The following is a 24,142-nucleotide window of genomic DNA, read 5'->3' as shown; positions in this document are numbered from 1 at the left end:
CATTGTAGCTGAAGCTGAAGCTGATGTGGAGATCCGCCGTGTGACCCGGGAAAGGGAGAGAGAACAGGCCAGAAGACCCCGCGAAACAGGCAGGTACGTGAAGACACGGGAGGACACTGTGGCTGAAGCTGAAGCTGATGTGGAGATCCGACGTGTGACCCGGGAACGGGAGAGACAAGAGGAAGCCAGGAGACCCCGTGAATCAGTGAGGAGGACTGAGCGTATACTGGAGGATATTGTGGCTGAAGCTGAAGCTGATGTGGAGATCTGCCGTGTGACCCGAAAAAGGGACAGAGAGGAGGAGGCCAGGAGACCACAAGAATCAGCCAGGTTCCAGAGGATTCAAGAGGACATTGTAGCTGAAGCTGAAGCTGATGTAGAAATTCGCCATGTTTCCAGAGAACGGTTGCATGAAGAAAAGGACAGGAGACCACGTAAATTGGTGACGAATGCAAGGACTCAAGAGGGAACTGTGGCTGCAGCTGAAGCGGGGATCTGCCATGAAGAAGCAGAGCAGAGAGATCGCCTCCATAAACTTGAGGAACCTGTGGAGGAGAGGAGGACTGTACGGGCACAAGTGAGGGAAGAGGCCATTGTAAAGGAAAGGAGACTTGATCGTCAGCGGGACCTGGAAGTAGAGCAAAATAGATTCCCAGTACATGATGATCAGGGAAGAAGGCAGGACAGACGTCTCTACCAAACTGTGGACATTGATAGCAGAGACCTCGTCCCCCGTGGAGAAGTGCCATCTGTCAGTGATGTGAGGGTCCGCTATATTCCCTCTGACCCTGATGTACGCCCAGAGGTACAGACCGTCCCTGAGCCCTGTGAGCCTCAGACCATTGCATATTTGATCCATGTTATCCAGAATCTGAATGATCCCGAAGCTACCACTTATGAGATCATCTGTCAGCAGTCCAATGACTCAGAGCAGCCTGTCTGTGTAAGGAAATGCTATGTTTCACCACAGCCACCAGCTGGGCCGTGCAAAGACAGTAGTGTCCTGGAGCCTGAACCACGGCATCTGCCATCTTCCAGTTCCCAGGAAAATGCAAGGGAGCTCAAGGAGCCTAGGAAAGGTGAGACTCGGGAAAGGTCTGCAATAGCAGTAAAGGAGAGGGCTCAGCACGCTTCTGCCCCTGAGTTGGAAGGCTTGAAGGGTGACACCAGCCAGTCCAAGCCCAGGGAAGACAGGAGGGACCACCAAAGTCCCCAGCTCCATGATGTGGAAGAGAAGAATCATGAGCCAGAGGGTGATGGACCAAAAGCCACTGGAGAGGAAGTCTCACAGGAAGATGATTCCCAAGGAAACAAAGACAGGGAGGCCAAGAGCCAACCACCTCCATCCCGGGATCCAGAGCTGCAGGAAGCTCAGAAGCAGGGCCAGCGAGCTGCAGAAGAGCCACGTCACCAAAAGGACGATGCTGGCTGCTGCCACGAGGATGCAGAGCTCCCCTCACCAGAGAGGAGCCGCCAGACACGAGAAGAGGAAAACAGCAAAAGGAGCTCCCAGCAAGAAGTTACCACTCATCCTCAACGTGAGGAGGAACACAGTCCCAAGGCCCCACAAGAACCAAGCCGTCCTACGAGGGATGAAGCCAAGGCACCCTGAGGGGCTATCCCCTCTGTAGCACCCACGGGGCTCCTCTGAGCATCTTCTGCCCTACACTTAGGATGTGACCACATGGTGACATAGAAGTGCTCGACACAAAGGGGTGCTCAGCAAGGTGGTGAGAGGCTTTAGGGATTCCCGTCCTGACAAACCCTCAGCAACACAGACAGGTAGAGAGCTATGCCAGGATCAGAAGCTCCTGCCTGCCCTCTTTATGCCTATGTTGTCCGCGCAGTCTGAGCCCTTGCATCACGGAGGCTTTAAAGTGGCGAAGTTCTGCCCCATTGCAGTATTTAGTTAGTTTCCTGCTCTAATTGGATTCCTTGGGTCTTAGTCTTTTGCGTTCCTGTCATCTCTTCTGCCCTGTGACATGACAGCTCTGCAGTTCAGTGCTCTGTCTCCCTCGCCCCGTGGCTGGCTCTGCTGCTTATCAGATTCTACTGTGCACTGCACAAACAAAAAAATCCCATTCACTTGATCGTACTCCTGGAGCCTGAAATTCCTCAAGGCTGGGAAGACACCTCTGCAGGCTCGAAGTTTTTGGTCACACCTTTCTGCTCTCTCGGCAGCTGAGCACAATCCCAGCCCCAGCATCACGGAGGCTTTGAAGTGGCGAAGTTCTGCGTGGATACCACAGGGAAATGGTGGTGGAGGGTGCATTGGGGTTTCTTCTTCACACTGATGTATTGCATGAAAAATCATAATAAATAGCTGATGACTGCACTGCCTGCTGCTGTCTTCATCTGTAATTTATACAAGGGCTCAGTCTGGTGGGAGGGTGTCTCAGTTCAGATCTCTCCTTGTTTCAGGCACCGAATCCAGACAGGAGCTGCTAAAATCACACCAAATCCTCCTACTTTGCTTTGGTGGGTCCTACTCACGTGGTTTGATCTGAGATACACACCAGGTCACACAGCAAGGAGATCTCTCACCAGACCCTGCCCCATCCAGCTGCATTGCTCTGCTCCCCACCACCCTCCTTTGCACACGACTGCTGTGTGACCCAGTGACAAACACAGCAGCACAGATGGGCTGTCTGCACACACTGCCAATGCCTCCATAGCAAACACAGCAGCAGCAGAAACCTCCAATGACCCCATATTACAGACAGCACTGGGCCAGGCACAGCCCTGCTGGGATTTCCTCTCGCAAAGGTGGGAAATGGCACTTGGCCCAGTTTTCATTTTCCATGTTCAGGACACAGAGGGAAGCGCAAAGCACAGGGGGAAGTGTGTGAAGCCCGCAGAGCAGCAGCCTTCCTGTTCAGGTCTGTTCTGTTTGCAATGAGGCTGTTCCCAATTTAGAAGAGCTTGGAGTTCGGGGAAAAGAAAAAGCAACTTCTATTTTAATTATTATTTCCAACGTGAGGGGCAATAAATGAGGGAAATCAGGTGGGGGAAGGGCCCTTCCCCACCCATTTCCTGCCTGCTCTGAATTTTCCCCTGCTCTGAATCATAGTTTCCAGCAGGAATTCCTGAGCAAGCGTGGGTGCACCCAACATGCCTGAGCAGCTCCCGGTGTTCCCCCTGTGCCCATCCGACCCCACAGCCCCATCCTAGCTCTAAAGCAGCCCCATTACACCCCAGAGAGGAGCACATAACACAGGCAGAGTATTCTGGGCAGTGAGAAGAGACAGGGAGATGGGGCAAGCTGCCTTCAGGGATGCCCAAAGTGAAAGCAAACCCTAAAGATGATCAGCTCACATCAGCAAGGAGCAGCGGGGCAGCACCGGGAGCTCAGTCCTAAACTTGGGGAAGAAAAGAGATACAGAGGTGTAAAAAGAGGCATAAGAAAGAAAAAGAAGAAAGAAAAGAAAAAGAGAGAGAGAGAAGAAATGGAGAAAACAAAATGGAAGCGCGATAACAGCAAAAACTACAACGCGGAAGGGAAGGGAGGGGCCCGGGCCGACGTGGGGACCGCAGGCACGTCCCGATCCGCCGTTACAGCCGGCGATTGCCCAACGTGGCCCCGGGGGGGGGCTGAACCAGGGCCGGGCGCAGCTGGGCGAGGCTCACACCGCCCTCAACTGCTGCACAACGCTGAGCACCGCACCGCGAACACCGCACCCAGACCCCCGGCCCCCAGCCATGGTGAGTGAGCGCAAGGGGGGGGGGGGGGGGAAGAAGCAGAAGCGAATTGGGATGCGTGGCGGCACTGCGAAAAGTGCCAAAAGCTGAGCTGAGGAGCTCAGGGAGGAGCCTGGGCACGGGGAGGAGTGCAGAGGATCCCTCGGGTTGCAGCAAGCTTTCTCTTTGCTTCATCTGCTCTCTCGGACCCTGTGCTGGGGGGCTGCAGTTCTGGTCCAAGGTGGGGGATACAAAGAAACCGAGAGCCGAGGCAGAGGATGGAGGAAGCTCCGTGGTGCAGGTCCGTCAAATCGGGGTGGCAGTGCAGGATGTGGCAGCGAGGCCGGAGGAGGCTGTGGTTGGAGAGGGAAGGGCAGATTCCACCCAGCCCTGCCCGCAGGATTGGAGCCACAGGATGGGGGAAGAGCCTCACATCCCCCTTCTGCCCATTGCTTTGTGCCTTAACCTCATCCTGCTGGAGCAGCCCAGCTCCCCAAGTTCTGGCTGCAGGTGGGTGCCAACCCCATCGCGTTTTTCACCAGTGACTCAGAGTTTCTGCTCTGACCAGACAGCGCAAGGGGAAGGGGGGATGGGGAGAAGGCAAAGACAGACATGCAGGCTCAGCCAAGTAGTACTGGAGAGCACAGAGGAAGGCAGCAAGACTTCAGGAAGAGGCAGCTGCCCTCACCCCTATGTCAACTGATGGTTCCCCAGGGAAGTTTCCATGCTGCCAGAGTTCCTAGGAGCCGCTGCAGCCCTAGAGAGGCCACCACTCCCTCCACCACTCCCATCCCTCCTCACCACAGGGCTGTGCTAAGCAAGAAAGAAATGAATACCAAAGAAAAATGCAGCTGGACAGGTTGGGCACAGAAAAACAATAGATGGCAAGTGGCCCTGAGCCTTTTTCAAGGAACCACAACCCTTCTGCAAAGGCAGAGCAACCTGCAAGCATACTCTGAACCCTTTTTCTGCTTCACAGTCCAAGGTTTCCCCTACTGAGACAGAGCGCTGCATAGAGTCACTGCTGGCTGTCTTCCAGCGGTATGCAGGGCGTGAAGGAGACAACCTCAAGCTCTCCAAGAAGGAATTCCTGGCTTTCATGAACACCGAGCTGGCTTCCTTCACAAAGGTGAGTGAAAGCCAGGTCAGGAGGCTCCCACGGCAGTGAAAAACCTGTGTCTGTGCCATAGAGTGGAGGGGAAGGCCCTGACTTCCACAAGCAGAGCACAAGCTGACCAGCACTACCCCAAATTGATGCTGCTCCTTCTGTCAAACACAGCAGTTGTGGGTCCATACCTGGGGGTGCCTTTCTCTCCAAGCAGACATTGATCCCTTCCTTTGGTCTCTTGCAGAATCAGAAGGACCCTGCTGTTGTGGACAGGATGATGAAGAGGCTTGATATCAACAGTGATGGGCAACTGGACTTCCAGGAGTTCCTGAATCTCATAGGAGGCATTGCAGTGGCCTGCCACGATGCACTGCTTGTTCAGCCTCCTCGCCCCTAGTCCCAGCAGCCTCATCTCACCCCCACTGTGAACATTCCTCAACCAAGACCCTTGCAAATGTGGAACAAAGGCCACAACATCCCCACTCCTTGTTTTTATGAATAAAAGTTGAAAATCCTATCCTAAAGCCTTACTTTATTTCAGAGAGAATACCAAGCAACTAGTCCAGCCCCAGAGGGAGCAAGAGCTCTAGGCTGTCTCTGCTGATGCAAGAACACGTGTTCTCACTCATCTCTGCTCCAAAGTGCAATCTGCCCAACAAGGATGATCCTCCAGTCTGCTGCCTACCACAAGGAAAGGCACAGCAACACCAACTGGTACAACTGCATGAGGTAATGAGCATGAAGATAGCTGGAGCACAGGCAGTAGCAGTTGCACACTAAGAATAAGCAGAAGCAACTCCTGCCAGCATGATTATTTCAGTACTGTATTTTTTATTGTTTGGAAATAGAGAAAATTGTTACCGAGCAGCCTAACAACACAAAGGGGTGGGGTGGGTGACATGGAAAGAGGAAGTATAATATAGTATCTTAAAAGCTAAGCTACAGAACAGGAAGATCAAGACAGTCAATTTACTTTATTCATGTTAGAGGCAGATTATGCAGAGAAATGCTGCTAGGACAACAAAACAAAGAGTCAACACAAGCACTTGGGTGCTGAGCTGCTCTCCAGTTACTTCTGAGAGTGCTGTGCTGGCCCCAGTTCCAGACAGTGCCACACTCCTATGAGAGTCAGGCTCAGCTGCTTCTGCCATCCATGTGCTCCAGGATCTTTAACGAGCCCAACACTAAAGAGTGAGAGAGGCAAGCAGTGCCTCTTGAGCAGTTCCTATTGAGTACACTGTAAGATATGCAGGTCTCAGCAAGAGCCACATTATACCCTCTGAGAAAGATGTGACTGGAAGCAACGGTACACAAACACAACATCAGCTGGATCTGAAAGGGGATTCCAAGTTATTACTACTTCGAAGCAGCAGAGAGCCTCACTACAGCATTCTTGGGTGGGGAAGAGCAGTTAAGACACAGCACAGCTACGGTGAAGGGACACGACTAGAAGCTGGAATGGTGGGAGGTGAAAGTTTCCACAACATGCTGTGAAACAGGGCCATCTCCCTCTGAGCTCACACCTCCCAGGGACTGGCACACACCTCAGCGGAACTGGAGGGGGCTGATCCGCAGCCCAATGACATCTTTGCCAATCTCTGTCACCTGAGGAATGAAAGGGTGATGATTAATGCTTAAAAGGAACAGAATAGCCCAACCCCACAGCAGCACTGAGAGCCTGGATGGTTCTCATAATGAACTCTGCTGATCCCTGCCATGTCAGGCCCCGAAGACAGCATCTGAACTACATTGTATTTCGTAATTCCCAAACTGCTCCACCTCCCAGTGTCAAGTCCTCTGCCCTCCAACATGATCCAAAACCCAAATCAGGACTAGAGCGAGCAAGGGGAAAGCTACTGGAGAGGAATTCTCAAGGAAAACATAGAGTAGGTAGGAGTGAGTGGCAACAGAAACTCCCTTACTGTTGTGACACGGCAGATCTGCCCCTGAAACTCAGGGCAGTAGCAAGCTCCACTAAGTGGACACTTCTCCACAGGCTTGCCACGATAGATGGGTCGGTAAGAGGCAGCACAGATGTCAAAGGGGTTGTGCATGTCATAGTTGAGCTGGTAGGTGTCAGTGGGATTCTTCTCACATGCTGACAATATCTTGCGGGTCTGCAAAAAAGCAAGCACATCAATAAGAGGGGCAACTAGAAAGCAAACCAAACAGAATCTGCCACAAGAAATATTTCAGGCTGTGCACTATGGATATACCTGCTGGGCCACCTCAGGCTTTGGACCCAGCTCCAGCAGCCGACGAGCAAAAGTAGCAGCTGTCTTGAAGTTTTTGAGTTTGAAGAAGAGGTTGAGAGCAGTGCGCAGCACCAAGATCATGTGGACAGGCTGCAGGTTGGAGTGGGTGAAATAGGCAGCCATCTGCATCAGGGAGAAGGAGGAAAAGCAAGGATTCAATCACTACCAACCCTATAAATAATTGGATGCCCTGAAAACGACTCAGGAAATGCACCAACCTCCCCCAGTTCATCATTGCCATCTGTTTTAAATGGCAAGAAATGGCCAAACACAGGATTCTCCTCATGCCTTTTTTTTTTTTTTTTTTAAACCTAAAGGCTACTTCTGACACCCAACGAGGAAATTCTATTCCTGTACCTCACAGATTCGCTTCTGGTGCTCCAAGGTCTCCTTGGGCAGCTTCTTCCTCTCGATCTCCATTGAGAGCCCCACGATATACTCCCGACAAATGGCTATCAGCTGCTGGGCCTTTGAGAAAAGGAGACAATCAGGCATTTGACTTCCAACCCTACGGCCACACTGACAGCAGTCAGAAGAGGTCTGCCCCTCACCTCAGCAATCTCTTGCTTATTGTCCACCACCAGCAAGGGCACGCTCAGCAAGATGGAGCGGAACTTCTCCACAGCCTCCTCAAACTTGCCAGCTGTTGTGAGCTGGTAACACAGCTGTAAGCGTTGAATCAGGTCATTGAGCTTCAGCCCAACAGCTGGGAGGGCATTCTTCAAGCCAGCTTCTTTCCTGGAGGCACCATAAAAGGGATGGGGTACAAACAGGAGTAACATAAAGGCCAGCAAGTACACACCAGCATTACACGGCTACAACTTAGCAGCACTGTGGCCTAGAGCTGTGCTGTTTATCTTGGCCATTAGCACAGCATAAATAACACCTGTGCTTCCCACTGTTGTCACCCTCAACACCAAGCTCTCTGCATTAACACAGGCTGGAGAAATCTGACTTATTTTTCCTACAGCTTCCTACAGCTGTAGGAAATATACAAGCTGTAAGAAAATAGCTGTATTTTTCCTACAGCTTCCCACCATCGCAATAAGACAACATATCTGTGTTTATTTACATGTTCTACCTCTGACAAAACTAGTCTGAAGGTTGGGACATCTAACAGAGGGTTAATTCAGGCTACAACTGGTGAAGACTCACACATATATGGCAACAGGAAAAGAGCACAGGAGAGGAGCTAACCCAATTGCTTACCAGTTACGATGTGGGTAGCCATACATGGTAGGGAGACATGGCAGAGCTTGGTAGGTTGTACGGCCACGAGCATAGGTCTGCAGGAACAGCTGCTTGTAGGGTCCAAAGTTTGTTACTCCCACCTGGTCATGGAGGAGCTGAAAGGGATACATCGATGTACTAAGTTGTCCAGAACCATAAGAAAGCTGCACAGACATCACTCTGGCTCACAGATCCTCTTAATTTACATCCAGAGAAAGAAACATGCAGAATGATTCACAGAACAAAGCTTCAGAGCGCATCAGAGATAAAAACAGAAGGGGACAAGGGCATGTTTCTTCCAACCCCCCCTCCCCAAAACTCCAGGTGTAACTTACTCTCATTGCTGTCTCAAAGGAACCTGCCAGAATGTGGTCAACAGGAAGCTGTGAATTGTTACACCACACCTGCAAGAACAGAAGGGAAATCATACAAGAGGAATTGTGCATATGCACACGCTCATCACCCTTAATTCCCTTCACACACTCCTGTGCTGTGCACACATAAATGTTAGGAACGACTAAATCTGGAAGAAAAAAAATGAAGCAGCATGGAGGTAGAAAGTTTCTGAGAAATCACAGACTTGTGATGTTACCTGTGCTGGGCTGGTGCCCTTGGTGGGTGGCACAAAGAAGCCATCTTCTGCTCCTCCTGCTGGACCAGCAGGAACATCCTGGGGGAACAACACAGAGTAGAGATTAGTTCCCAGCACCCAGATGAAATCAGAAGCGGCCTCAGCTGTAGTGACCAAGCTCCTGATGAATCCCAGATCAGTATTCACCCTCCCCATCCGAGCCCAAGCTGCCACTGCCTCCCAGTTCACTACAACTGGGCTATATGAGAAGCCTCCCAAAAGCATCAATGACTCAAAACTCTCCCTACCAGTTCAGGAGGAAGATCCAAGTCTTCTTCAACTTCCCATCCACCTCCTTCTTCCTGCCCTTTACCCAGACCTTCCTCTCCAAAGCTTTCTCCAGCATCCACAAAGCCATCTGCACAGAGAGGGGAGGAACACAGTTAGAGCTCTTACTCAGACCCACGCTTTTCACTTCTAAGAAATGTTCACTCACCTTCATCGAGCTGTAATTCTGCATCTTCTCCCCAGCCTTCAGTACCAACATTGTCAATATCTATGTCAGCAGCCAAGGCACCCCCTTTGCCTAAAAGAAGGATAGGGTCATTTGTTTACTCATCTCTGAGCGAGCCAGGAATTAAGAAAATAATTGCCAAAGCTCATCTTACGTTAAAAACACAAAGATTTTTTTAGATTTGCCAAGGGCAATGTAAATACTAACTCTGAATTCCAAAAAAATCTATAGATTTGTGACCTGTAGTAACAGCAAATCTGTGGCTTAAGAGCAACACCTCAGGGTGTCAGAAACAAACATTATCTGCTCTGCATATTTTAACTTAATACAGCCTTCCAAGTACAATTAAATACCTTTGCTAGCAATTGTTCCTTCAAAGAACCCCTTGGAGACAGTCAGCAATGGCCAGTTGGTATCTAGAGGCATGACAGGAGCAGGAGGCTGTAGTAGTTTTGCATTGGGATCAATGTCTGGAATCTGGAATGGAAGAGAACAACACATAAGGGAAGTCTCCATCTTTGACCCACCCACCACCAAGCAGCACAATTTCAAGTCTGTGAGAAGTGGTGATTGGAAGGAAGATGGTACCCCCCACTCCCAGGAAAGGAACTGTCAAACTGGTCAAATTAACATCCAATCCCATTGTCAATCACCCCAAACTCCAGTGTCATTGTTATGAAGCATTAATCAAGTTGCTAACCGTTTCCTTTTCAGGATCAAACGTTTCCTTCAGGTTTTCAGCTTCCTCATCCAGACCATGAGTTGCAGCTGTGAGATAGGCCAGGGACTCTGAAATTAGATGTAACTAACATGAATGCACGCCCTTTGTTGACTGGAGAAGAAAAGCCTTTCACATCAGCTTTCTATCCACCTCGTTCCATTTCTCATCTCTCTCCCAAAATTAATGGTCATCCCAAAAAGACTCTCTGGCTTAGGGTGGAGCTGGAGAGAAACACATTAATCTGCTATTACTTACTTTGTCCACAGTTCTTCAGAATCCTCACTCTCTCTGCCACATCTCCTAGATACAAGGCATTCTGGTAGTGGCCACTCATATCTTTACGGATCTCAGCTAAACCAAAACAAAAAGAGTCAGTCACGATAACTGCTCTTCTTGGCCTTCTCTGAGCTGCTGCAATTTCTCTGGGAATGATGCTCAGCTCCTCATCTCATTCACTTTTGCACTCACCTATCTTCATCATCTTCCGAAGCTTCTCCAGATTGCCAGTAATAAGATAGAGGAAGGAGAGCCTATCAAAGTTCTTGGTGCGCTGGTAGCACATCTCCACAATCTGGTGATTTCCCTGCAGTAGTGCCACTTCTCCCAGTTTCTCCCAGCAATTCTTGTCATCCAGAGCCTTGGCTGCTTCCAGAGCAATCTAACAAGAGAACTGATGTGGTTACAACAACAAATCTGAAGGAAATGCTTAACATGCAAGACTTGTGCTCAATTCTCCGCCCCCTGCAAAAACCACTGCAGTTCTCTGCAGGTAATACCCATGATGTAAAGAACAAGGTTACAAGTTTCACTGAGCTAAATCATACCCCAGCTGAAGGCCTGCACCTTAGGAGGGCTGTTATTGTTCTCCCTCCAGGAAGCAATGACCCAATGACACATCCTTCTCACAACACTGCCCACCATCTCACCTCAATGTTGCCACATTCCAGTGCCAGACTGAAACGGGTCTTCTCATCCTTGACAAAGTGCAGGGCCACCTCAGGATAACCCTTTTTCTGCAGGTAGGCAATGATGGACTGACCCACAAGCTTAGCATTCCTCACCATGTGCAACACCTGCAAAGAAAACACCCAGGCAGTCACGCTGACAACACCACTTGCAAGGCACGTTCCTTAACCCTCAGGCCACAGTCAAGGAACACTGCAGAGTTTCTCATGCCTCCTCACCTCATCATACTTTCTGTTGATCAATGCCAGCTTGAATTTGAACTCTGTGGGATCAATGGTGAGGACCCTGGGGCGACATTCTCTGTCCAGGCAGTACACATTGTTCCCCTTCACACGAGTAACATAGATAGGCAGGTCCAGGGTGCGGATGATGCCATGGTCCCTACGCCAACACAGTACACATGTGACAAACACACCAACACATCTGTATGGCCACATCTCCCACCTCAAAGGAAGCTCACAACATCATTATTTTAGCCTGTATTATAAAAGCAAGCTCCAGTCAAACAGTGCAGCCACCCAATCCAGCAATAAAACCCTAGTGCACAAGGTAAGCAACCAAACAGAAACGAAGACCACACGTTTAACCCTGTCTTAGGGTACATCCACACTGTACTAAAAGCACAATTACAGCAGCACCAGCTTTTGTGTCTGCCAAGAAAAAAAATCACCACGGTGCAAGGTCAATCATTTCAAGGACTTGGTGTGTGACCCCCAGACCCACCCTGTGGTGACAGCGTATTTGATGTGGTTGCTGGTGGTATAGATGAAAACACCACTTTCATCCCAGGCACCGCTCTTAACACGGATGTTTTCATGGATGTTGCACAGTGATTCCAGCTTTCTGTTGCAGATCATGATGGCTGGTGACAAGAAAAGAAACAGAAAGAGGTACAGTTGGCTCTATTAAGTATCTGCTTCTGACTTACAGCTTCTCTCCTCCACAGCCTCAGAAATATTGACTGTAATCACAATCAGATATTAAGGAGACGATGGCAATCACTATGAAATCACCACTTGCCCTTATTTTGTGAAAGAGAGACTAGCTGAATACTCTGAGGAACAAAGGAAAGCCTGTGTCCTGTAAGATTTTGCTAAAGAAGACAAAGTGGAAGGGCCCACTGTGAATCTGTCTCCAGCTGTACCATCACTGCTAGCCAGAGCAGAGCAGTTACTGGAGCAGATCATGCTCCAACTAAGGAAGGAACAAGCATGCCCTAGTACCCAGGTGAAACACTGCAGCCCTGCCTGCTTACCATGCTTAGCCAGCAGAGCTACGTGGGACATGTCAGCTGACCAGATGACATATTTCACCTTGGAGATCTTCACTGAGGCCAGAGTCCTGGAAAAGAGACAGCACTGACATTAAAGAGTTAAAACAATATTCCTGGTCTGTTTCTTTGTGGCTAGCAACACATAGCCAGCACAAGCCTGCTATCATGTTGCAATTTTAAGAGCCTTTTGAAGGGATACAAAACCTAAGGGACAAGGCATTGGGCAAGCTTAGCTCGATCAAGTCTGGATTTTTGATTTCTTTGCACTTTTACAGCACCCAATTCTACAGTCACAGAATTTACAAGGGTATGGCACGCATCTCCCTGTGATCAATGGCATAATGCCTGCAGCATAAATTACACCTTGGCTATGTTTGCACTCTGCTCTTCCTAACAGTTGTTAGCCGTGGTTTGGATGAGACTGATGCAGCCTGCAGCTGATGCTGAATTCTGGAGTGCATTAATAGCTATCACTCGTCCCCAGAGGGCTCACGCCAACAGGATTACAATATTAAAACTTCTCCCAGCAGACTGGATCTTACCGCTTCTGCTGCACGTCAAAGAGGGTGATGGAGTCTGCATCTCTCAGTAACAGGTTCCCTGTGCCAGCATAGAAAATCTCATCACAGTTCGGCACCTGAACCTTCTTTGTGATCTCATTCTTCAAGTTTTTGATGAGGATCTGCCACGCGATGAGAGAAAAACGTAACAACACCCAGCAGCAGTTAGGAGGATTCAGTGAAGAAATTTAGGATTATTTTAGCCCAAAATTTTAGCTCAGCATCAAGATGCAAAACAAATCGTGTGGCCTTCCACAAGATTTTCCATGACTGTTCTTTTCTTTCCCCCTTCTTTCTCTTACTGCACTTCACATAAGAGAACAAAGACTGGTATGAAGAAACCTAAGCTGCTTTTTCACCATTGCGTTACTTCCATGCTATGAAAGCAACCAGAGTCGTTTCACAGTCCTGCTCTGGTCAGCTGTCATACGTGAACCAGCTGCTGTAACAGGCTTCCAGCAACAAAGCCAACATTTGCCATAAGAAGTTAAATAATATTTCAACTCACTACATTTTCACCCCATTATATTTCTCCATCTCTACCTGCAGCCCAGCCTCTGCTGAGAGCTCTTTGCCAATCCACTCGGATCTCTAATAATTCTGTTAACCCAGACTCCTCCCATAAACATTTGTGTATTTCCAGATGACAATACTCCCCTTGAAAAGATGACCCTATTAAGCCTGTCCCCTTACCGAATGCATGCGATCCAGGACTGCAAAGCGGTTACGAGCTACCCACACAGCTGTTAGCCCCGAGGAGCGCTTCCCTTCAGGGGCTGGGGAGAGAAAGACACAGGCAGTGAATAAAAACCTCTGGCAGGCTCTTATGGCAACACATTAGTCAGTCTTGTTTGATCCCATCTTGGCTGTTGGAGCCGCTTCCTGCTAATTCATGTTTAACCTGAGGCTATTCGCGAGACTCATTTCCTCCCCCCCGATGTCCTTTCAGATCACAGCGTGGCCAGCGCCAGCCCCTCTCTGCAGCCAAGGCACAAGACAAGTGGCAGGCTGTGCAGCCAATGCCACTGCTTGGCGCTGGAGCAGCCATCCTGGGCGACAGCACCGTCTGTCAAGCTAACGAGCAAAGCCTCACCAGCCAAACCATGCAAGCAGCGAGGGTCCCGGCTTCAACGTACAACACCCCCCTCCTCTCTATTTCTACACCCCCCCCCCCTCTGCAAACTGACATAACGAGCTGGAGGAAAAAGGCTGCACTCTCCCCAGCACGCAGCTGTTCACTCAGTTTTAAAATGCTAATATAAACAGAGCGCTCCGCATGTCAGGGGTGCATAAAGAACCATGCTGCAGGATGTTTGGGGTGTGGAGAAGGCTGTTGGAAGAGGGGGTAGGGAATAGAGAGGGAGGTGAGAGCTGATGCTGTTCTGGTAAAAATCAGTATCTCATTAAGAGAGATACTTCCTCCTTAAGAGGAATAAAGCTAAGGATGTGTTAAATACCTACATCCAAAGACAAGAGAGATGATTGGAAGCTTGCATACATAGCAGTTTGTTATGAAAAATATTTATCAATCAGTAGAATTACATGCTGCTCCTGAAGATGCCTTAAAAATGTACTTGGTTTTCTTGAGGCTTAGACACTACTTCACCTGGAAGAAACCCTTTCCTCCTTAAAACGAAGGCAAGCTGGGTGCCCCCAGACAAGCAACTTTTGACCAACTCAGTCAAAATAAATATTTGAAATACACTCAGTAACATTTAATCTATATAAACTTACTTAAAATCTCCCTTTCCTTCTCTCCCCAAATACACCTGCTTCTGTATTCAGCAAAGAAATCTTCCCTTCCTCCATAGGAATCAGAATATCTGCAAACAAGGGAGCTGAATTCCAGTCTCACTCATTCATCACTCCCACTCATTTCAAGATCCTTACTGCCAGGACAGAGGCAAGAGGAACCAGCTGGAGTTTCAGATCCCAAATGGAATTCGTAGTTAGGAGAAATTTTTTTCTTCTCCTAAATCATGTTTTGACTTGTAAATTGCACAAAACTGATGTGAAATTTGCTGAGAGAAAGAATGAACACTGGCATCCTGGCATTGTCACTTTTACAGCCACTTTTCAGAGCGTAAAACCTCTTCAAACAAAATATATCTGGTTACAACCCATCTATGCTGACAAGCCAGGAATGCTGCCTGCTGAGTCAAAAGGGAGAATGGAAAGTTCCTAATAACAAAATTATAAAATATATATTTGTAGCAGTAAAAGTTTGGGATGAGCATGAATTTTTCAAGTCAGTGTAGTGTGATATAGTAAGCAGGAAGCCTGCCAAATGATGTGTGCTGCAGGGACACTGGGAAACATGGAGAAAGAATCTAATGAGAGGCTGACAGAAATGAGACTTCTCTTTTTACTTATAGCACAGTTGGAGAGGAAAGGGAACAGCTACTCAGCGACACACTCTGATGTGAAGACATGCTTACCATCTGGATTCTGGGAGTCTGCATCCTTGGGAATGGTGTACAGGTCATAAGTGCTGTTCTCCAAGTTGCTTGCTCTCTGCAAAAAATGAGGGGAAAAAAATATTCTGAGATAGGATTTCACAGAACTGCCATTCACAGCCTTGTGAAAAGTTCTTCAGCCCACTATGAAGCCAAACTTGACTTACTGTGCAGAGAAGGACAGCATTCTCAGCTGGGTTGTATGACATGTTGAACACAGGGAATTTGGAACCACTGCAGAGAAGACACAAATTGAAGTTACAGTGAACTACAATTACTTCTAAAACAGTTGTCTTTAATAAACACCTTTTTTGGTACTTGGTTTATTTAAGAAATCAAAACAACTGTTTCTGATTTCCTGAACCACCTGGAAAACACTTCCTGGAAATGCAGAATATCAGCATTTTGCAAAAGCTGACATTTCAATCTGAACTACTGGAAACTTAAAACCAGCAACCAAAAGAGCTTTTATCTACCCACAACACTGATCTAAAGAACACTTCTGTAGGCTTTGTAAGTTCCTCTGACAGAGCTGGCTGAACCAAAGTCATATGAATAACATGGTACAAAACAAGCCATCTGTAAGAGGAACTACCAAGGGGTTCAGGACACTGATGAAAGCTCTTTAAACTCTGAGCACTCATCTCTTACCTGCGCAGCTGCATGACAGCAACATCTTTTGAGCTGTTAAAGTCAAGCTGGCGGAGGAATCGGTCCTTCACATAATACAGCATATTCCCATGCACTGCATAAGCAGGACGCTCACGCTCCAGTTTAAACACAATCATGCCACCATCATGGCCTGGGAAAAGGCACACAAGAGGTCAAACATGAATTAAATCCTCTGGGTTCTCCTACTGCTGAGAAAACCCAGCCCTTCAAACAAAGAAAGAGCCAACAAGGACACCACTTTCCTCCCCTCATTGTTCCCATCCATTTAGGTTTCCTCAGACCTAACACCTGACATCCTTCTAGAAATGTTTTCCCTTGCTGTCACGCATCTCTCTAAGTGTGATTAGCCCAGCACAGCTCCCCTTGGATTTGTCCCAGCCCTCAGCCTCAGATCATTCACTAGTTAAGTTTCTCTAGCATTAAACAGCAGCTGAAACAATGAGACTGCATTCCACACGATGCTTTCAGATGTTGTGTGAATTTAAATAAGGCTGTTTTCACTCCAGGACGTTTAATAGACACATCTGCAAGTCAGCACGTTCTACAAAGCGTGCTAAGGAAAAGTAAATCCTTGATTCACAGAGTTCCTATAAGGAAGACACTTCCAATCATCCTGCCAGACACCAAGTAGGGTTTTTTCTTTGTTGCTTTTATTTTCTTTACCTGCAGCAAAGAGGTTGAGATTGGGATGAGCAGCCAATACCCAAAAGCGATCGTGATCACGGCGGAAGGTCTGGACACCCGTGCTGAACATGCAAGGAACAAAGAACATAGGATTTCAGCATAAGCACTAGTTCCCAAAAAATAAACACCTGAGCTTCGTATCATCCCTAACACTCAGAACTGGGAGTCCACAGAGTTCAAAATATTGTGTTCACAGCCTTTTTGTCAAAGAACGTATTCCCATCTAAAAATATTTACAGCAGCAATATCAGTGGACAGGTCAGCATTCTTCCACTTGATTTTAAATTAAAAGCTATGCTCATAACACGCATCTCAAAAGGGACAGAACACGAAAAACATTTCTCTCTCAGAAGTTACCAAACACTGGAATAGATGAACTACTAGACTTCAGTTTCTGTAAGAACTGTAGGCCTCTCATACACGTAAAACCCTCCCTATTACAGATGAATCTCACACACACTCACCGTTTTGACATATCCCACACACGGATGCTTTTGTCCTCTGAATTGCTGAGGATCAGCTCCTGCCGAGGGTGAAAGACAGCACAGGAGACATTGTTGTAATGCCCCCGGCAAGTGTCAACCTCCCAGGCCTTTGATTCTGAGCAGAAGTTAAAAAAAAGAAAAGAAAAAAAAAAAAAGGGAGAAAAACAACACTTAAACACAGCAGATAGCAGATGTACAGCAAGCATGTTAATGAAGTGGGCTGTATCTGCTAATTACTAGACCATTCTCTGCAATTTACGCTTGTGATCTTTAACTGCTAGCAAAAGCACATCCATTGGTGGTGGAGGGCTTCTGATTCTGGAATCATTTCCCTTTCTATGCCACGGGTACAGCTTCAAAACAAAAACAACCTTCAGAGTGGATTTTTTCCTGTTCCTACAGGCTCAGCAGTGCATGCAAATCAAAGGATGCTAGAAGTGTTTACTAAGAAACTGAACCCTCTTCAGATTGCAAAAGTCAAGCTGCTTGGGATTATTTACCACTGCATCATAAAGATGTGCTTCCAAAGCATAATTTCCTTTCAGGTTCAGCCTACAGATGTTCAAACAAATGTCAGTTCTTATCACCCTTATCCCTAAGGGTTCCCTTAGGGAAAATCCACTCACCATTCATCCTCCAGATCTTCACTTGTCGATCATCAGCTCCTGACACAATCAGTGGCATTGTGGGATGGAAGGCAGCCCAGTTCACTCCACGATCATGGCCCTAAAAAGAGAAACAGAAAATTCACTTGAAGCAGTTTTGTGACTGAAGAGCAAAGGAAAGACAAGACTGCAGCCAGGCTTGCCAAGACACAGCTCTCACTCTTTGTGTGTCATGCTGCTCACACTGAGTGCTTACATAGGCTTTGCCCACAGTGATAAGCTCTGCAGATACCATTCTTCATCAGTAGAGCAAAGCTGCAGAGCAGCACTACTTCCTAGCTTTAAACAAGCCATTGTTGTCTCTACCATAATCTCCTCTGCTGTTTCCAGCAACACAAGGCAATAATTTCTGCTATTTCATGGAGCTTTTAGCCACACAGAGACAACAGCACTAGTTTGGTTACAGTGCAAGCACCTCCAGACTTCAGTATTTTTAAATTCTTAAAGCACAAAATTCCACAGAGCCAAATTCAGTGGTTTAAGTCTTTCTTCTTCTCTTAGAGGATGAGTCACACCATGGATTTCATTACGCAGATTGGAAAAGACTGCACAGCACACATGCACTGTACCTCAAGAACGTGCTTCACAACTGCATCTGTTGTCCCAAACAAATCCACCCCTGTTATTCCTCTGACATCTGACTCCACAGCTCCAGGGGACAGGTTCTTCTTTCTTAAACCTTGTAGAACAAGCAGGAAAGAGAAGCAGGGGTAGAAGAGGCAAAAATTATATCAGAGACAAGATTTCTAATGTTGCAACAAGTTGAGGGCTCCCCTTTGCCCTTTAGCCACATTCAGGTGCAAAGAGAGACCTTCAAAGAGGGTGAGAAATATCCAGAACACTCTCCTATTCCCCCCAACAGCATAAGCTCAGATGAGGCATGATAAAAATGAAGTCTGCAATGCAGCACAGCACATATTGCCTCAGCTCACCAGGGCAGACTGAAGCATCTCAAAGGATTCCAACTCCTCTTCCTCTCACTCCTTCACTAACCTGTGCTTGCAGCTTTCAGAAGACTTTCATCCATGCCCCATGGATGACCTCATGATAATGATAATGCGCTTGGACAGCCTGCCTGGACACCAGATATTTTCAGGAGCTAAAGCTATAGGAAAGCCTTCTCCTAGTTCTGGAAAACACTCAACTTTCCAAGTTAAAAAAGACCTACATCAAGCAATCCTTCCTTAAACCCCATGGAATACAGCAGGGAAAGTAAGAATTGAAAACAGCCTCTGAACTGACAGTACAAGGGAAAAGACTGCACATAACACAAACAAAACCTCAAAATAAGCTTTTAAATATAAAAGTACTTGGCAATTTTGCCATCTGCAATTCTGATTCCTATACTCCTCTTGGATCAGCAGCTCAAAAGCTCAGAATCTTCTGCAATGTCAGCCTGATGAAGTCACCAAGTAAAGCAGTGTCTCACAGCAAAGCACAAATGCTCAGCACAGTGGGTGAGGAGCACACACAGGTGATCCAAATAACAATATGAGCTTGAACAGCCAAGTGGAAGCTTCTATAAAGCCAACACAAACTGCCCCAGAAAGGAGCAGTAAAACACACACAGCTTGGGGAAGGCAAGTGAAGAAATGCAGGACTTTCACAAGAGAAAATACTTGAGCCTTTCACAAGCCAGTGAAACAGGACTGGAACATGAGTGGAAAATTTCTGGTGTGACTGCACAAATCTAAGGAAAAGCAGGACACTCACAGAACACTGCAGCCTCCTGTGTTGCTCTGAGGAGGGAGCAGGGACAGAGAAGGGACTTGCAGCAGAAAGGCAGATCTTATGCATTCTGAGGACAGCTGTTCAGAAAGACAGCTCAAGGGGAAACTCAGCTGAACATGCACACAAGCACTCAGAAGAACAGTTATTAAAGTCACCAGAGAAAAGGGGCAACATACTGAGAATTAGAAGCCAGGAGTTAAGTGAGAATAAAAAAAGAGAACAGCAAGACATCAGAACATTCCTGTGATTCATTTTCTGGAACACACGACGTGTTAGAAAACTCTGACCCAAAGATGGTCCTTAGAAAGATTCTTATGCTCTGTTCTCTTCCTCACAATTCAGACCTCAGACTTAAAGGTCAGAAACCTACTAAGATGGGAACTAAAGAGGGCTGTTGGCTGCTGACTCTTTCATTGTTGGGGCATTCTGGCCACTCCTGCATTCAGTGGAATTTTCCTGCCAAGCAACACGCTTCAGTATTTGCCAACCAAGATGATGGTTAAACAGGAATTGGTGCATGGTGTTGCAGTGCACACAAAAACACTCTGATGAGGATAAGACCACTAACAACCTCCTTGCTGGTTAATACTTAAAAAGAGACAGAAAAACAGAAGGTTATTTGTAGTTTTTGTTGGTTAGCATCAGCCACAAGAGCAAGAACTTCATTCCACTGCATTGGTGAATAATACAACACAAATATTCATGCATTTTTATATATCAACAAGCTTATTCTTGCTGCATTCACACAGTCTCTCTCAGGAGATAAACAGGAAATAGAGTTCAACCTCCAGCATATTTGTTTTACACTGAAGATCCTTTATCAGCAGGGTTCAAACCAAGGAGCACTAAATCCACTGATAAGCAGCAGCATTCCGAAGTGGAGTTCTTTACAACTAGGATTTTACGCATCAAAAATAACAATCAGAAATAACCATTTCCACTGGAATGCTACAGAACAGAACCTGCAAAGGAGAAATCATTCTGGAGAAAGAGAAACTCTTTTTGAGGGAAAAAGCAAGTTGGATTTTTAATCTGCTTCTCATCTATCCACATTTCCCCCTCCCACCCCCCATACACACGCTAATATTCTTGCAGTGTTGTGTCTGACTGGAGCAACAGCTGAGTCAATAATTCAGCCTGTCTCTAAAACCTCTCATCATATATCAGCTGAGGGGGGAAAAAAAAAAAGAAAAAGGCTCTGTACCATCTCCAAACCAATTTGGCAGCTGGAACTCTACTGAGAGAGTGTGTGGGAGAATGCAGCAACAAAGCTTACTAGCAGGGTAGCTGTTAAATTCTCCATGCTGGCAGCACAGAGAGGGTGACAGGTTTTAAATAACCAGGATATCCTGTCCCCAGTCCCTACTGTTGACACAGCTGGCCATGTCTGAGTGTGTACTACAAATACTGCAGCATGCCCAACCAAAACTGCAATGGCGAGAGCAGCAGGTTAGATTAAGGCCCACAGTCTGTCCCTAGAACAATTTCCACTGGCACACCACCAATACTGTCCCTGCCTGCCTTCCACCAGTTCTATTTCCACCCAATATTTTCTGTACATCTGGCTTTTCACCCACGGATCGTATTTTTAAGTGAGATCTTGTGGTCCAGGTAGAACCAAAGTACTCTGGAGTTCTGACTTGTGACTCCTTCTCTGACCTCCAAGCAACGCTTCACTTTATAGAAGAGAAGCAAACTGGATGCTGAAGATACAGCTTCCTGTCACCACCCACAACAAGGCTACCAAAAAAGCTTTTGTTCATTGTGCAGCAGAGAATTTTTGTCTTCATCTCACTATAAATGACTTACTGCTGCCTTCAAGACTTCTTCAAAGGGTAGAGGCAACCCAGAAATTTATAATATTTCTCCTACAAGCCTGGAACATGGAAGTTAATCAGCTGATAACATTACCTCCATGCTGATACCAATATTTGTTACCTGTAAAGTCAGATCCTTAGTTTTCTGGTTGTACAAAGCTACAGCTAGCCTCACCTACCATTGCAAAAGCCTTAGCTCCAACAAAAAGTTGGACTAGCTGAGCCCCCAACAGTTGCTTTGAGTCAACATCTGCTCTGCTCAAGAAGAAACTGAATTCTGACAGGTTCTTGGCAACATGAGGCAAAATATTCCCAGGAAGGCCAATAGTCATATATAGAAAAAGAGGAGAACTCACCAACAGGTGAAGGAGCTCTCTGGTCATATAACACTCCTCCTCAGAAGCAGCCTAGGTCCAAGAGATGCTCTCCCTCCAGTGGCTGGCCCTTATGGGCCCAGGGTGCCTCCACCCCTTCTGGTCAGATGCACATAATTTCTACTCCCTGGGCTAATCAAATCCCATTACCAGGTGCTCAATCACCAGTTCAAGCCCTGACCTTACATTTCCCCTACAGCAACCTAGAACTTCACCAAAATTGATGGAAACAAATCCCCATCAATACTCTGTAATTTTCTGCCTGAGGTTCTTTCAGCCAACAGGCTACTCTTTCTGCTCTCAGATCTGAATCTGCCTTGTCTGGCTTTCAGCAATTGCAGTTCTGAAGTGGGCTTTGCCACAGGACACCCCTTGGACTTGGGCAGCTCACCAGAAATATCCCACACGCGTACAGTCTGATCCAAGCTGGCTGACACTACCAGGTCCTCAGAGGGGTGAAACTGGGCACACATCACATAGTGGTTGTGTCCTGTCAGCACACTACAACAAAAAGGACAGAAAATACCACATAAACATAAGATATATCAACATGCATTTTAATTACTACCAACAAGAAGCTAGATTTTAAGAGGGACAATGAAAAATATGACTGGTAACAAAACCTGGAACAAAAATGCCATTCTTCAAGAACAACTGACAGAGCATTCGTAACTGATCTGCTCTTGATGTCAGTTCTATTCCTTTAACTGCACACAGTTTGAAACATCAATAACTCTTTCTGCTTGAAAACAAATTAAAATTGCTCGCCCCCAAACTCCACAGTTACTTTTTAAAGCCTCTATGGATTTTACCAGACACAAGTTCTGGACTGCCAGTTCCAAACCCGAATGGTCTGATCATCGGAAGCACTCAAGATCCACGGATATTCCTAAAAAGTCAAAGTATTTCACATGTGACATAAATGCACGGCCCATACAATCCCTCACCACAGAATATTTTTCAATTGCCACCAAAAATTTACCCTTTTTTTATGTTGTTTTACTTAGGATCTAGGGGAAAGTTTATGCCTCTTACAACTCTAGAGAATGCCACCATATCTGCACACTCATACCATTAGCTCCAGCACAACTTCAATATTCCCATCTGGGGCATCAAAAGACAAATTCCCTTCCGTGAAGGAAGGCCACAAATTGGGGTATGGACTTCAGTACTAAAGCTGCTTACGTGATGGAAGAAGGTGGTGCGGATGTAGTCCAAATGCCCAAGCAGAGTGAAAAGACAGCGGCGCAGTTTGTAGTTCCAGACCTGTGCAACACAAAAGCAGAACAATCAGGCTATATCTGTGACCTACTAGAATTTTTTTTTTATTTCTTTTTTGTACTTCCTCACAATAGGCTGAAATTTTGGTATTCTAGTTTACCTACAAGCAACCTTCTTCCATCTTAAAACATTTATAATGCAAGTCTCAAAGAGACTTCAATTTGCTGTGATTAGCACTAATCCTTCTGAAACAGAGGGAGCATAACTCCAGAGCAATTCCTTCCCTTGGGTGGTGTTCTTTGAAATAAGAATTGCTAAAGCAGTAAAACATTACCTTTATTTTATAGTCATCACCTCCAGAAACAAACAGAGGCTGCTGCTTGTGGAAATCAATACCTCGAACAGGTCCTACAAAAAGGAACAGCAGGTTGGATAGGGCAAACGACAGCTGGAGCAGACCCTCATATCACTCAAAGCATGCAATTCACACTCTTCATTGCTTCTTTTGATAAAAAAAATCGAAGCAACAAAAACCCACACTAAAATCTGACATCCCGCTCTTAAACCCATTCACTTCTACCGGCACAACTGCAGAAACACACTGCAAAGCACCCTGACTTTTTGCTCACGCATTGACAAGTTTGCTTTTACACTTGAAACAAAACGGCAGCCTCACTTTACACACATGTAAGAAGCATTCAGAGACGAGCAAACAGGCTGCAATGAAATGCAGGGTTTGTCGCACAGCTCCTCAGGTCTGAGGGCCAGGCCCAGGCCCACCCTATAGGTCACTGCAGCTCCCCCATCCCTCCCTACCACTGACCATCGTGCTCGTCGAACTTGTCGATAAGGGTGCACATGCGATAGTCCCACAGCTGGATGACGCCATTATGTAGGCTGGTGAGGATCCAAGGCCTCTTGGGGTGGAAGCTGAGCCCTAAGGAGACACAGACAGAGATGACACACAAAGAGAGATGACAGAGAAACTCTATCAGACCTCCCCACACCGCACAGCCCTACGGCTACCTTTCACCCGAGCCGATTTGGTCTCGAATTTAGTCAACATCACAGCTGCACCCCCAGCCGCCGCCTCCCCGACCCTCCACGTCGGCGCCCCGGAAGTACCCTCTCCCAACTTCCACTTCCGGCCATCGAGCGGCG

The 24,142-nt window shown here is 47.0% G+C and overlaps 3 protein-coding genes across 3 annotated transcripts in view; 2 read left to right on the top strand and 1 right to left on the bottom strand.

The window, feature by feature from the left end:
* The window catches only part of LOC122170234 (trichohyalin-like), a 4,477-nt gene extending 2,865 nt beyond the window's left edge, over positions 1 to 1,612 (top strand). The window contains exon 3 of the mRNA XM_042836929.1: positions 9 to 1,612. Within this exon, the coding sequence (XP_042692863.1) occupies positions 9 to 1,612 (1,604 nt within the window). The remainder of the gene's footprint in view (positions 1 to 8) is intronic.
* Positions 1,613 to 3,572: 1,960 nt separating this feature from the next.
* On the top strand, positions 3,573 to 5,303 carry S100A11 (S100 calcium binding protein A11). Its single transcript, XM_042836946.1, has 3 exons — positions 3,573 to 3,702; positions 4,658 to 4,807; positions 5,031 to 5,303. The coding sequence occupies exons 1-3, from the start codon at positions 3,700 to 3,702 to the stop codon at positions 5,181 to 5,183; spliced, it is 306 nt and encodes a 101-aa protein (XP_042692880.1). The 5' UTR covers positions 3,573 to 3,699; the 3' UTR covers positions 5,184 to 5,303.
* A 438-nt stretch (positions 5,304 to 5,741) lies between these two features.
* Positions 5,742 to 24,117, bottom strand: COPA (COPI coat complex subunit alpha). The gene is made up of 33 exons (XM_042836945.1): positions 24,008 to 24,117; positions 23,805 to 23,918; positions 23,316 to 23,389; positions 22,946 to 23,026; positions 22,573 to 22,649; positions 22,152 to 22,261; positions 18,408 to 18,517; positions 17,800 to 17,899; positions 17,153 to 17,288; positions 16,668 to 16,750; positions 15,984 to 16,134; positions 15,500 to 15,566; positions 15,315 to 15,390; positions 13,570 to 13,652; positions 12,859 to 12,998; positions 12,299 to 12,384; positions 11,767 to 11,905; positions 11,262 to 11,424; positions 11,004 to 11,150; positions 10,546 to 10,735; positions 10,333 to 10,428; positions 10,057 to 10,145; positions 9,710 to 9,833; positions 9,339 to 9,428; positions 9,151 to 9,260; positions 8,864 to 8,941; positions 8,607 to 8,675; positions 8,251 to 8,387; positions 7,593 to 7,779; positions 7,399 to 7,509; positions 7,003 to 7,164; positions 6,709 to 6,903; positions 5,742 to 6,391 (listed from the first exon to the last, which is right to left on the bottom strand). The coding sequence occupies exons 1-33, from the start codon at positions 24,045 to 24,047 to the stop codon at positions 6,332 to 6,334; spliced, it is 3,675 nt and encodes a 1,224-aa protein (XP_042692879.1). The 5' UTR covers positions 24,048 to 24,117; the 3' UTR covers positions 5,742 to 6,331.
* Positions 24,118 to 24,142: the final 25 nt, after the last annotated feature.

Source organism: Centrocercus urophasianus, unplaced genomic scaffold (assembly GCF_019232065.1).
Source record: "Centrocercus urophasianus isolate 14NV4802_14NV808 unplaced genomic scaffold, USGS_Curo_1.0 seq_65, whole genome shotgun sequence".
Classification (NCBI taxonomy): Eukaryota; Metazoa; Chordata; class Aves; order Galliformes; family Phasianidae; genus Centrocercus; species Centrocercus urophasianus.
The sequence above is the reverse complement of the archived record's forward strand: the minus strand, read 5'-3'. Positions and strand labels throughout refer to the sequence as shown.

Coding starts and splice junctions, on each gene's coding strand:
- S100A11 (XM_042836946.1), top strand. Junction 4,808..5,030: donor AGCTGGCTTCCTTCACAAAG/GTGAGTGAAAGC, acceptor GGTCTCTTGCAG/AATCAGAAGGACCCTGCTGT.
- COPA (XM_042836945.1), bottom strand. CDS start 24,047: ATGTTGACTAAATTCGAGACCAAATCGGCTCGGGTGAAAG. Junction 10,429..10,545: donor TCGGAAGATGATGAAGATAG/GTGAGTGCAAAA, acceptor GTTTTGGTTTAG/CTGAGATCCGTAAAGATATG. Junction 10,146..10,332: donor TCTGAAGAACTGTGGACAAA/GTAAGTAATAGC, acceptor ATCTAATTTCAG/AGTCCCTGGCCTATCTCACA.